This window comes from Bubalus bubalis, chromosome 14 (assembly GCF_019923935.1).
Source record: "Bubalus bubalis isolate 160015118507 breed Murrah chromosome 14, NDDB_SH_1, whole genome shotgun sequence".
In the NCBI taxonomy this organism is placed as follows: Eukaryota; Metazoa; Chordata; class Mammalia; order Artiodactyla; family Bovidae; genus Bubalus; species Bubalus bubalis.
Window position 1 is genome coordinate 55,360,658 of NC_059170.1, and position 14,806 is coordinate 55,375,463.

The 14,806-nt window shown below is 41.5% G+C and overlaps 1 protein-coding gene across 9 annotated transcripts in view; it reads left to right on the forward strand.

Annotated features, from left to right (window-relative positions):
* FRMD4A (FERM domain containing 4A) overlaps positions 1-14,806 on the forward strand; it is a 515,353-nt gene that overhangs the window by 387,517 nt on the left and 113,030 nt on the right. For all 9 annotated transcript variants that reach the window (XM_044928112.2, XM_006066017.4, XM_044928110.2 and 6 more), the window contains exon 7: positions 870-892. In XM_044928112.2, coding sequence (XP_044784047.2) covers positions 870-892 — 23 coding nt within the window. The remainder of the gene's footprint in view (positions 1-869; positions 893-14,806) is intronic.

Genomic DNA, 14,806 nt, shown 5'->3' on the forward strand with positions numbered 1-14,806 from the left:
TACACAGAAGAAATAGGAACAAGACACCTCATGTATGGCAGTTGCTATAGCCACTAGCTCTTTGACTCCTTATTTTTTAGCCACAAGCAGGAAAGAGCTATTAGGGAAACTACACCATAGCAATAAACAGTGTCTCCTCTATTCTCTGTTCTTGTCCAAAATTTTAAGACAGTATCTCTCTGCAAGGGAAAATTGTGTGTATAACCTGAGATTGGGAAACTGAGATCATCTGGTGACCCCCTTTTCTTCAGGTCACTGGAGAAAGCCAAGTAAAAAAAGCTAGAATTTAATTGCCAGGAGAAGCACTGTCATGAAAGACGAGGAAAATACCTTTAAGCTTGTGCGGAAAAAGAGGGATCACTGAATATTAGCCACAAGGGCAAGATCAGAAACACTGGCAGAATGAACTGAAATGATGTCATTAACTTTTTCCTTCAGCAAAGATTTATTGAGCAACTACTGTGCTCCAGGCATTATGCTAGATTCATTACAGACTCCATGGTCCCTACCCCCAGAAGCTCACAATACAAGACAAAACAGCAAGTACCACAAGACATAGACACATGGTGCTACCCAGACACGTCCAGGTTCGGAATCTTTACAGTGGAAAAAGTTAGATCAGGGCTTAGAAGTGGAAACTTTCCTTTTCATTAAGAATTGCTTTCTTTGTATAGAATTTTCTAAAGTTTGTCTCCTATTCAGGTGGTAAATGCATGCATCCTTCCTTAATTATATTCTGGTAGCTGATAGGATGAAATAGCAGTCAGTGGGAATGATTCAGCAGAGGAGTTCATTATTCTACAGTGCATTTTAAAATCTGTAACACAAATCAGAATGAGTCACTGATGTTGAATTTTCTTCTTCTACAGGAGGCAAAGGGAGATTTTTCTAGGTGAGTTTACCTAAGTTTTTTGGCTTAAAAATGTATTGTATTGCATCTGTATGAAGAGAAACTATGCTGTTATTCTTCATAAGAGGACAGTTTATTAATATTATATATTAATGATGAAATCCAGTTCCCAACTTGTCAGTGGAAAAATTACGTCAAGCAGAGAAGATGTAGTAATAGCAGGAGAATATTCTGTACCAAACGAAAGTTACTAGGGATTTCCCTAGTGGTCCAATGGTCAAGACTACCAAGGGTGTGGGTTTGATCCCTAGTCGGGGAACTAAGATCCAGCATGCTACATGGTATGACCAAAAACTGAAAGAAAAAAAAAATGAAAGTTACTAAAGGGCTGCCATTAGGCTTTTCTCCCCCCTCTTTTAGTTCCAACCCTGAAGAGACAAAATGCTAGCCTCTAAAAGATATCTTTCATGAAAGTGTTAAACATAAATACCCTACTTCTACTTTCCTTCCTTTTCTGGATATTACATTAGGGAGAGAACAAAAACAGACAACCATGGGGAAAACTGTGCCCAGCTTTAATAACTCTATAGACCCGCAAACTTCATTCTCAATCTTTCATTTCATTAAGCATGGCCCATTGACTAGCAGGGCTGTATGGCCAGTCTCTCCTGATCTTTAATGGAGTCCGATAGGGGGTGGTCGTCAACCTCCACCAACAGAGCTGTCTGCTTGAAAACAGATACCATTCCTGGGATTCTGTTTTACTAGACACTCCTGAGGGAAGTCTCCAGAACAGCCCATTCTTTAGAATTGAGGCCTAGAGACATGTATTAATCTCATGTATAAGAAAATAGTGTCGGGGCATAGGATTCTGGCCCATTGAAAGGAACAAAAGTGGTATGAAAAACATGGATCCCTACTTCTTCTCCAATAAAGAATTTGGATGTTTTCTCATGCTTTGGGAAATCTGATCTGTAAATGTAACCTAACCTACTTCACTTGGTATCTACCTCTACTTATCCAGCTTTGTCAAGTTCATGCTGACTAGGTTTTCAGGTCTTAGCTGCCTTCTCTCTATTCCCCGTGCATTTCTAAGGCTTTCTAACAAAGGCAGAGGCATATGTTCTCATTCAGATATCTCAGCAAAAGCAAAAAAATTCTTTTACAATGTAAAACAAGGGTCAGTAAGCATTTTCTGTAAAGGGCCAGACAGTACACATGTGGGTTTTGCAGGCCACCCAGTCTCTGTTACAATTAATCACTTTTCCCTTTCTAAGTGCAGAGCAGCCAGAAACAATAGGTAATCAGATGAGTATGTCGGTATTCCAATAAAACTTTATTTATAAACTCAGAAATTTGAATGTCATATACATTTTCATGTACCACAAAGTAATCTTCTTTTGACTTTTTTCCCAACCTTTTAAGAAATTTTTCTTAAGATTTTTTCCCCCCAACCATTCTTAGTTCACAGGCCACATAAAAACAAGCAGGGGGCTGGATCTGGCCAGTGGGTTGCAGTGGGCTGACCCCTGTTCCTAAAATATAGTCCCTTCAGCTCAATTTGATTATTTGTAGAAGGAGACCTCCAGGCCCCTTTTATTTAGGTTTCCCAAGTTCTTGCTATGAAACAGAGGTAGTCCATTTTTTTTGGATGAAGGTTTATTTATAGCCTTAGCAGGAGACCTTGGACATTGTAGGTGGTCCATAACCATTGACCAAATGGGTTGAGGGAAACATTTTCAGGATTTAGAAACTATACTTTGTTCTATTTTCATTTGTTAGTTTTTTATGTCCTTCATTGCATTTGAGGCTCTTGATAAGTGCAGGTTCATATCTATTGAAAAAGGGCTCAGGAGTCCCACGAAAAATGGTTTAATAACCACAGATCTAATGACCTCCATCGTCTGGTCTGCTTACTCTGAAGGTACTTTTACCCCTCTTTTCTTTCACCGGCTCTGAACTCTGCTGTAAATATTATTCATTTTTGAGAGCCTGACAGGATGGAATGTGAGCCAGGAACAGCATCATCTGGCCCCACAGATCCTGAGAACGTGGGGCCACAAGGGGCGACCAGCAGCGAGGGGGGCAGGCATGGCCTCCGTAACTCATGGCCCCCTCATGAGCTTGTGGAATGCCAGCTTGTTGGCTGCAGAGAAACAAAGGACCCTGGTTTGACTTCATTTGTCAAAATGTTCATCGAAGTTTGTAGCAGCAGCTGTCTGGGGTGAGAAATAGCTGTCACGGGAGGGGAGAGGTCAGACACCTTATCTAAAAGGTCACTTTATCTCCCAGCATAAAACTCACATCATGGAAGATAGGATTCCCTGATAAACACTGTTCTCCATAGGGGTCCACAGTTAGTATGTTTGAGTGGCCTGGAGTTTGGAACCAGAGAAGAAATTCAAAATTCCTTGTTGATATCTTCCGTCCACATCTGGGAAAATCCCCATAACACTGAAGTGGACCCCATTTGATATCAGATGTTTCAGATGTCCCCTTCTCAGAATTTAGTATTGGAGAATGGTTTTTTGCTATTAATAATGAATGCCAGCTTCTACATTCTTAATTGTGTTTAACTGAATAGCTTTGACTTATGTGCATGCTCAGTTACTCAGTTGTGTCTGACTCTTTGTGATTCCTTGGACTGTAGCCTGCCAGGCTCCTCTGTACATGGGATATTACAGGGAAGAATACTGGAGTGGGTTGCCATTTTCTCCTCCATGGGATCATCCTGACCCAGGGATCGAAACCGTGTTTCTCGCATCTCCTGCATTGGCAGGTGGATTCTTTACCACTGAGCCACCTGGGAAGCCTTTGATTTATATACAGATCCTGTAAATAAAATGCATTTTCTTGAGCAACATTTGTAACATAAGATGTCAGCTTAGAACACACGGAGCACTTTGGAAGCCTTTTATATAATACGTGGTCCAGGGCTTCATTCTGAGACCTTCTGGAATCTAGAGGATCCAATAACCTTTTAAAAGAATGGCTGCACACAAATGGCAGAGGAACTCTTCATAGCCCGTGCGTGCGTGTGTGCAAGTTACTTCAGGCATGTCCTACTCTTTGCGACCCCATGGACTGCAGTCTGCCAGGCTCCTCTATTCATGGAATTCTACAGGCAAGCATACTAGAATGGGTTTCCATGCCCTCCTCCAGCGGTTCTTCCCAACCCAGGGATCAAGCCTGTGTCTCCTGCATTGCAGGCGGATTCTTGACCCACTGAGCCTCTTGGGAAGCCCCTTCATAGCCTGAAGATCCTGAATCTCTGCCATTCTTTTTAAAAGGTTACTTTGCCCAGGATGCTGTTATCCTATGCATTTACATTTCAGGGAATAGCTACAGATTACTTTTATGTAGAATGCGTATTAAAACTCTACATATTATGGGAATTCTCTGGCAGTCCAGTGGTTAGGACTTGGAGCTTTCACTACTGTGGCCCAGATTCAATCCCTAGTTGAGGAACTAAGATGCTATAAGCTGCTCAGTGCAGGAAAAGAAAAAAAAAAAAAAAATCCACATCTATGGGAGCAAGTTCCTTGATTCACAGGAAGAAAAGTGTTCTTTTAACAAAAGGGAGAAGTCGAAAGTGCTGATATTACTTTACTAGAATAAGAACTATGTAGGGTCACCCCAGAGCCATAACTACTCTTTCTCGTGAAACTCACAGCTGTTCTGTTTCTTCTTTTGGACTCTTTTTGCTCAGCAGACCCTTGAAGGCTGATTCTTACGTAACCCCCTTTTCTTTCCAGTTAATTGAATTGTTCACTTCCTTGTCTTATTGAACTTAACAATGAAATCTTGGGTTCAGTGTTGTTGAAAGAAAGTGAGAGAGGTATAGATGGATAGTAAGTGTTTTTTACAACAGGAAGAAATATATGTCACTCATGTCTGTATTCTAGCATAGAGTGGGCAAATTCATAAGATATAGTGAAAGGTTGAGGAAATCATCTTATCTAAAAATAATATTTTCTCCTTTGTAGTATTTTCCTTAGCACAGCATATAGTTATCATATTTCATTTCCTGGTACATGCATATGTTAAAAACATTAATGTCCATCAGCAATGAGGAAATCAGTGGAGTTGGCATTTCTGTTTAAAAACAATTGAATAGCCTAAGAACTGTCCATCATGGCAGCTACATAGGCAATATTAGGGTGAAAAGGCTCAACACAGTTTTAAAAACAAACAGTTCTCCTTTGATAATCTCTCCTGAGCATTAGTCATTAGCTAACACACATTTTCCAGGATTTATATGTACTTTATTCACTACAAACTCTGCAGTGGTTTAAATGCCAAGCCCTGACTTTTCTTGTTTAAAAAAATTTTTTTTATTAAATTTATTTTAATTGGAGGCTAATTACCTTATAATATTGTATTGGTTTTGCCATACATCAGCATGAATCCGCCACGGGTATACACGTGTTCCCCATCCTGAACCCCCCTCCCTCCCCATACCATCCCTCTGGGTCATCCCAGTGCACCAGCCCCAAGCATCCTGTATCCTGCATCGAACTTGGACTGGCAATTTGTTTCATATATGTTATTATACATGTTTCAATGCCATTCTCCCAAATGATCCCAGCCTCTCCCTCTCCCACAGAGTCCAAAAGACTGTTCTATACATCTGTGTCTCTTTTGCTGTCTCGCATACAGGGTTATCGTTACCATCTTTCTAAATTCCATATATATGCGTTAGTATACTGTATTGGTGTTTTTCTTTCTGGCTTACTTCACTCTTTTTTTTAAACATTGGGTTTCTGTAGAAAAATAATATTCTCACCTTTTAAAAGGTCAAAAAAAAAAAAAAGCTAATGCAGGGAACACCTAATTTAATCAACTGAACAGGACTTTCAAATTGTATAGTTACATTCTAATTTAATAGAAGATTTCTTAGTACACTGTATTAAGCAAGTTACTACTTACAGAACTTGATTTTTTTTTTTTTTGCTTTTGTCCCTAGAGAGATCTTAACTGAAAACCCTAGTGTCTAATCTTTAAACTCTGTTTTGAGAATAGCCTCACTTTTTACCTTCTGTCAGCCCTTCTGAAAGTGGGCCACCAAAAAAAGGAAAAAAGATCATTTTAAACATTTTACCAAATCAGTGAATTGATTAAAAATACTTTATGCTGCCAGGACATCCCTGGTGGTCCAGTGTGGCTAAGACTCCGTGCTCCCAATGCAGGGAGCCCAAGTTCAATCCCTGGTCAGGGAACTAGATCCCATATACCACAACTAAGACCCAGGGCAGCCAAATAAATAAATAAAAATATTTTGGGGCTTCTGGTGACTCAGTGGTAAAGAATCTACCTGCCAATGCAGGAGACAAGGATTCAATCCCTGATGTGGGAAGATCCCACATGCCTTGGAGCAACTAAGCCGTGCACTACAATTTTTGAGCTTGTGCTCTAGAGCCCAGGAACTGCAACCATTGAGTCCACATGCCACAGCTACTGAGCCCGCACGCCATAGAAGCTGTGCTTCACAACCGGAGAAGCCGCTGCAACGAGAGGAGCCTGCGTACCGCAACAAGAGAGTAACCCCCGCTTTCCACAACTAGAGAAAAGCCCATGGAGCAATGGAGACATAGCACAGCCAAAAAATAAAGTTTTTTTTAATAAAATTATTTTTAAAATAAATATATAATTTTTAAAAAAAATAAAGAAGTCAAGGCACAGTTATAGAAGGTTAAAATAAATAAATTCCCAAATCACACTACCTTTGATATAAAGAATCATCCACAAATTAATAGGGACTAGTAAGGAAATGGCAACCCACTCCAGTGTTCTTGCCTGGAGAATCCCATGGACAGAGAAGCCTGGTAGGCTGCAGTCCATGGGGTCGCACAGAGTCGGACACGACTAAAGCGACTTAGCGGCAGCAGCAGCAGCAGTAAAAAATAAAATCGGTTCTGTAGAATTTTTTGTGAATAGGATTTACAAAGACCAGATCAGGACAGCTCGGTTACTTGGGGCCACCTGATCAGACCTGGAAATATCTTTGCTACAGATAACCGGATGTATTAATGAAAAGTGAGAGTGAAAGTCACTCAGTCGTGTCTGACTCTTTGTGACCCCATGGACTGTAGAGTCCATGGAATTCTCTAGGCCAAAATCCTGGAGTGGGTAGCTTTTCCATTCTCCAGGGGATCGTCCCAACCCAGGGATCTAACTCAGGTCTCCCGCATTGCAGGCGGATTCTTTACCAACTGAGCTCTCAGGAAAGCCATGCTAATCACTGAAAGACTTATGAGGACCCGTAAGCATCAGCACTTGAAAAAGGCTTGTGCTGAGGAAATCCCATGTAAAGATCTGTGAGTCACACTTTGCTTACCTGTTAGGCAAAGCTCATCATGTGCTTGCTTTAAAGATGATGGCAAGCTGCCCTCCATCTGCAGCTTCTCAGGTCCAAATAAACACAGCACCCAGAGTCAAAGGAGTTTCTATGACACCTGTACCGGGTTATGGGCTGGTCCTAGTGAGACAATATCTGCCTCTCAGAGTTCCAGGGTCAGTAAGAGTCTTACTGTAACCTTGATTTATCAACCTGCAGATTTCTAATTCTCCTTAATAACGATAATACTACTTTTAGATACAGAGCAGCACGTTACTCCCTCAACAGAAATGAATAGTGGTCCTTCATTAACAAAAGAAATTGATTTTTAGCTCCATTTTAGATGAGCAATTGGAGTATTTATTTGTCCCGAAAAATTCCTTTCAGCTTCCACAGACTTGCCTGGTCTTAGGTCTCCAGAAGAACAGTTAGAAGCAAAAAAAAAAAAAAGTGAAGACCTTTTAATATTTTATCTTCTGTAAACCATGGGACCATGTGTTCACTAAGAGATAAAATGAAATTTCTTTGGGGAAAAAATATACCCTCTTGATTTTTTTTGTTCTTTATGTGATATCTGTTCTGCATTTTTTAAGAGCATTTGTGAATTAATGCAATGAAATAATACTTACTGGTATCTGAAAATTCCAGGCGTGTAGATTTTGTGGGTTTATTTTTTTGTCTTTTTGTCAGACTAGGTGATGCCTTTTAGGCAGTCATAGGTTAAAGGAGGGCTTCCCAGGTGGCTCAGTGGTAAAAAGCCCGCCTGCCAATGCAGGAAACTCCGGAGACCCAGGGTTTCATCCCTGGGTTGGGAAGATCCCCTGGAGGAGGGCATGACAACCCACTCTAGTATTATTGCCTGGAGAATCCCATGGACAGAGGAGCCTGGTGGGCTACTGTCCATAGGGTCGCATAGAGTCGGACACGACTGAGGCCACTCAGCACACACACACATGCAGGTTAAACGGAGAATTTTAAAAGATCAACAGGAAAAGAAGACAAAGGGCTGACTTTCTTCTAAAAGACTTTTTTGGTAACATAAACATTTATATAGATTACTATCTTTTAAAAGATGGCAGCATTATTTTCTTGCCCTGCTAAAAGAGCATTGAAAGCTGATTAATCGCAGGCGGCAGTCTATAAATCACAATTCTGAGCCTCCAGCATCATTACTTTGCACTTACATAAGTGGTTTTACTACTGCAAGTCAGAGCTCAGTTTTATAGCAGTCTTAGAGCATTTGATCATTTGGGGTATATTTTCCTACAGAGTTTTAATTGGCCTCTTGAAAGAAAGCAGCTGGTATGATCATATAGTAAGAGAAATAGATTTACTGAGACTTTTAGATAATTAGTAAAAAAAAAAAAAAGACTCGGACAGCTGTGTTTGGAAGAGTCAACATTTGGAATACAACTTACATAACCTATTAGTATCTTTAATACACAAACTTGCAAATTTCCCTATTGGAAAATTCCTAGGAAAAAAGTCATCTGTTAAGCTTGAGACACATGGAAGCCCCAAGAAGAGTTTTTGTAAGAAGAATTTAAATGTATATAAATCTCATATATTATTTTATCAAGAAAGGAGAAAGGAGTGTGTGATATTTTCCCGTGACTTATAAAGGACTTGAGAGAGAAACAGCTGGAATCTCTCACACCAGCAGGACCTTTTGAAAGGAATGGAATCTGCAATTTTGAAACAAAATGTTCAAATGGAAAAGTTATTACAGAAAGCTTTGTTTTGTGCACAACAGTCCATTTCACTGAGCTTTTCAAGTGTGTAATTCACAGTTTCCAAACAGAAAAGTATTCAGATAGGGTATTTTGCAGGATGATATTCTTCAAATCCTATGGGAATCGTTTAAGTAAAAAGTGAAAGAAGAACTTGTGTATTATGACAGCTTGTCTCATTTGCTAAGCATTTCTTTAATATCAATGTTATATTTTGAGTTAACCTTGATAACAGCAAAAAGGTTCACAACTATGACATTATGTCAGTTGTTCAGAATTAAGATTCTGTCTCAGAAGCATAATGTTGTAGAAAATTAATCAGTTGCTTTTTCTTGTGCCCTTAAAATTCTTGCCTCCCCTTGTAGGCTTACAAAAAATTTTTAACTTGCTTTGAATTTTACAAGTTTTCAGCTATGTTAGAAACTCAAAAAAATTGTTCCTGTCATTCTAGAAAACCAAACTCACTAATCGAGAAATAAATCATTATTTAGATAAATTAGCCTTTAACATCAAAAATAAAGGCACATACATACTGGCTTTGCCCCTCCATCCAGGTGGCAAATTAGTGTGGCATATTTATCCATGATGCATGCCTGGAATCCATAGTCCCATGCTGGAAAAATCTCGGAGGGATTCCATGTGCTTCCCAGGTGTCTCCAAGTGTCACGACAAGAGAAACGTCATAAGCTTTGCCCCCAGCCACCGGCTCTGTGAGCCTCCTTCCACCCCTGACAGAGACAGTATGAGATAGGGAAGAGATAATCATCTTCTTTGCTGTCACCTGAACTTCAGCTTGGTTCACAGGAAAAAAGAAAGGAAGGAGAGAAATTGTTTCATGGTTAATTACAATCAGCAGAGGTCATCTACAAGTCTCCTTATTCATTTGTCTCAGAGTTTTCTAGATGTATTGTACCATTGGACAAAGCAATACAGACCCACAGGGCATCTCTGAAGCTTTTCCCAGTGTTTCTGAATTGAGAGCTTTGTGGGTTTTAGATCGTAATGCAGGCTATCCTGTAACACCCAGGACAATATCTGGGACAGCCCCTGGACCCCCGTCTGTTCACACTTCTGCATCAGAATGTGGACATTCTACACCAAGTGGAAGAGAGAGAAAGGTCATACATTGGGTTTGCCACCCAGTTGGCTAGCAGGCTTTTTTCTATATTGTTATTTGACTCATTGGGTCTTCATGCGGTGCTCGGCCTTCGGTAGTTGCAGCGTGTGGGCTCGGTAGTTGCGGTGCCTGTGCTGAGATGTGGCATGTGGGATTGAACCCAGGCTCCCTTGCATTGGGTCTTAGCCCCCGGACCACCAGAGAGGTCCCTAGAAGGCTTTATTTCTTAGAGGTTTTCAGATTTTGGAATTGTGGCTAATGAGGACCCATAATATTCTTTTTTACTTATGAAACCCCTCTCCCTGGAGAACTTGACCTTCATGATACACTTAGGAAATGTGGAGGAGTTGGTAGAACATTCGCTTCCTGTTACCACTCCTGAGTTTCCCATTCATCCTTTCTGCAACACTCGTGTAGCCTTCTGGCTTTAGTGCTGCAGCGTTTTAGTACCGGGGGACCTCAAAACCGCTGGTTTCAGGAGGAATTCTTCCATGTGAAGCCAGTTCTATCTGCCCAAGTTTTGTCCTGTAAATTATGAACATCGTACATGACCCAGAAGGAATCTTCTGAAAAAGCATTCCCTCACTTTTAAAGGACAATAAGGACTTCCCTGGTGGCTTAGACGGTAAAGTGTCTGCCTACAGTGCAGGAGGCCTGGGTTCAATCCCTGGGTCAGGAGGATCTCCTGGAGAAGGAAATGGCAGCCCACTCCAGTATTCTTGCCTGGAGAATCCCAGGGACGGAGGAGCCTGGTGGGCTGCAGTCCATGGGGTGGCAGAGTCAGATACGACTGAGCGACTTCATTTTCACAAGCATCTTGTGGATTTTGCTGACACGCCTATCAAGTTTAATTCTTGCTTTCTTCACTTTATGGTGTCTTGGTTAAATGTATTGTAGCTGTTTTTTTGTGGTAAATCCCCTAGTTGATGTATTGCTAGAAAGCTTAGTTTTCCAGAGTAGGTCCTTCAAACTTCCCGTGTTTTATGACCAGGGTAGACAGTAAAAGCAAGGTCCATCATCTTAAGGAGAAAAAAAGAGCCTTAAATCAAAGACCAACAGAGCATTGAGAGATCACTTTTTTGTTGGCAACATTAATCACTATCTAAAAGTTTTGAATAAAATAAAATATTAAAAATAAGAAGACTTCAGTTTTACTCTCAGTTTAGCAAGTGACTTTCAAAGAGACCTTTTTTTCTTTTTCTGTTAATAAAAGTGGAACCTAACATTTGTTTGGAACAAGGAACTGTTTTAGAGTGTTTTATAAGTTGGCATTTATCAGGTACCCTGAACGCTGGGGGAAATGTCCAAGTGGAAGATCTTGAGAGAGAAAGCTGGGCACTTCTAGCACATTCTTTTGGTTTCAGCTTCCCAAGTCCCTGGAGATAGAGTGACCAGCTGTCCCGTTAAGGCAGCTTTGTGATTTGCAGTCCGAGTTTGGCCAGATTGCCTGACGGGCGGTCCCCCTCTAAGTTATCACAGATGTTTACAGACAGCAAAAAAACAAACAGGACATTTCTACATAGCTGTCCTTTGGGAAGGTTTAAGAGCCCTGGATCCCTTCCAGAATGTAATGGATTTGGACGGGTTTCACGCCTTTGTGATTTCTTGTTGTATTCGTCTGTGTCACCTTGCCCTGGGGGAGCACTCGAAAAGCCACTACTGCTCCAGCCAGGATGTAAGACCTGGGACTCTCATCAGGGATGCTTGTTTGCCAACAAATGAGTGTTTAGTGGGTAAGACAATCCCTTCCTCCTTTAGTTCCGTCCTTCCCCAAATATGCTTTAGATGAGTCTGAGTAAACCCAAATCCCTGCTTCAGCTTAACTGCCTTTCTTACAGTTGCATCCAATAAAATTCAACCCATAGAGTGCCTCCCTAGGCACTGATGAGTCAGTGAATCAAATCTCTGTTCTTGGGGAGCTTATAGTTAATAAACAGAGATCAGACCCAAAAATTCATTATTGTGGGCTCTTGGGTGTTTGGGGACCTGAGTATTTCTTTAAGCTATGTCTTAATAGCACGTGAGTAAAGATCCCAAGCTCTGCTTGGGAATTGAATTTTCCTAAACATAAGGAGGCGACCTGTTTGAAAATCTCCAGTGACTGACAAATGTCTCCTACCCAAACTTGGACTCTGCCAGCCTGGCACGGAAGATCTTCAAAATCTTATGCCTAGTCTGCCCTTTATTTGGCCAGGCTGCCCGTTATACACCACCTACCCTGGTTGATCTCTTCAGTTCATAGTGCCTGACCTCCATACTGCTGGATTCTGAGAAGAAAAATGAGATTCCTATCCTTTTCTTCATGCAGGTCCTGCCCCAAAGCCTGCTTTTACACTAGAGCCCGCAGAGACCTTCCTTTCCTCCACACGTTTTAGTTTGTTGTTTGAATCAACATAATCCAGTACTGCCCATGTCGCCGGCTGTCTTCTAATTTGTACCTCTTGCTCCATGGCCTGAATTATGAGCATCTTTTGATTGAGGACTATGTCTTATCCTTTTTATTTTAATCTTTCCTACACTACTTCCTAATAGCAGGGGCTCCATAAATACATTCAACTTATTGATTATTAATCAATACATTCTTGCCACTTGAGTGATAACAGTTCAAGGACTTGGATTTATTGATTTCAGCAGTTACAAATTGAGTTATTCTTTCCAGTTGGTTGTTCAAAGCCAAGATTCACAAACTTCACTGTCACTGTTTCTTGTGGGGCTTCCCTTGTGGCTCAGCTGGTAAAGAATCCACCTGCAATGCGGGAGACCTGGGTTCGATCCCCCTGGAGAAGGGACAGGCTTCTGTTTCTTAGTCCACTTGAAAAATGCCCTTCCGGGGAGTAGCAGTAAGGTTACATCCATGTGTTTCTTTGTCACCATGTATGTACACTCGAAGTCTGGAAGTGGTTTTGCCCAGTGACACTTGGCATCCAAAAGGCATGGCTGGAGGCAGTGTTTCTGGCTGGTTGGGGACCCACAGAAAGTCACGTGACTGCAGCATTCCTTCTTCCCTTTGTATTTATCTACTGAGCACCTGTCTCGTTGCTTTTTAGATGCTACTGTCCAATGTCCGGGCCATCAGTCTTTGCCTTGCTTTTCATGAGCAGCATGGAAGCTGCTACTATAGCCAAGCTTAGACCTGTGTGTGAAGGCAGGCTCCACGGGTGGCCTCTGCTCCCCAGCAGGGCCCTCGAGATGCTCTGGTGGACCAGTACAGAGAGACCCCGGTACACACCAAAACCATCCCAAAGGGATACTGCCAATGGCTCTAGAGGTAGACAGTGGGGGCCAACACCCAGATGTCTTGTCCCAGTGGGGACACAGGTCTGCTGAGTGCATATGGGGGAGTCAAGCCTCTGAAAACTCCTGGTTAAACTTGACAAGTTTAAAGTATCTTCCAAACCTGAGAACGTGTGAGTCTGCAGGGAAAGTCTGGTCCAGGGACCAGAGGCATAAGACGTCCTTCTAGTGCCTAATAGTCAGCTTCACACCTTCTGAGTTGTTTCTGGACCTTGTCAAAAGCAAATGACTTGTATACAAAATAGAAACAGACCCACAGACACAGAAAACAAATTCATGGTTACCAAAGAGGAAAGGGCTTGGGGGATAAATTAGAAGCTTGGGATTAACATACACATGCTGCTATATACAAAACGGTTAACCACCAAGGACCTATTGTATAGCATAGAAAACTTTGCTCATTATTTTGCAATATCAGTCAGTTCAGTTCAGTAGCTCAGTCGTGTCCGACTCTTTGCGACCCCATGAATCGCAGCACGCCAGGCCTCCCTGTCCATCACCAACTCCCAGAGTTCATTCAGACTCACATCCATCGAGTCAGTGATGCCATCCAGCCATCTCATCCTCTGTTGTCCCCTTCTCCTCCTGCCCCCAATCCCTCCCAGCATCAGTCTTTTCCAATGAGTCAACTCTTCGCATGAGGTGGCCAAAGTACTGGACTTTCAGCTTTAGCATCATTCCTTCCAAAGAAAGCCCAGGGCTGATCTCCTTCAGAATGGACTGGTTGGATCTCCTTGCAGTCCAAGGGACTCGCAAGAGTCTTCTCCAATACCACAGTTCAAAAGCATCAATTCTTTGGCACTCAGCCTTCTTCACAGTCCAACTCTCACATCCATACATGACCACAAGAAAAACCATAGCCTTGACTAGACGGACCTTTGTTGGCAAAGTAATGTCTCTGCTTTTGGATATGCTGTCTAGGTTGGTCATAACTTTCCTTCCAAGGAGTAAGCGTCTTTTAATTTCATGGCTGCAGTCACCATCTGTAGTGATTTTGGAGCCCCCAAAAATAAAGTCTGACACTGTTTCCACTGTTTCCCCATCTATTTGCCATGAAGTAATGGGACCAGATGCCATGATCTTCGTTTTCTGAATGTTGAGCTTTAAGCCAACTTTTTCACTCTCCACTTTCACTTTCATCAAGAGGTTCTTTAGTTCCTCTTCACTTTGTGCCATAAGGGTGGTGTCATCTGCATATCTGGGGTTATTGATATTTCTCCCGGCAATCTTGATTCCAGCTTGTGTTTCAAAACTGAATCACTTTGCTGTACACCTGAAACTAACACAACATTGTAAACCAGCTATACTCCAATAGGAAAAATTTTTTAAGTCGAATTTTTTGAGAATTTGAAAGTATATTGTAATTATCATATTTCAGAACATAAGTAAGTGTAAATTTCTTTTTTACTTAGGAAGAAAGAGGTTAATACACTAGACCAAGGATTTCTGAATGTAGATAACTTAATATAGTGAAATCA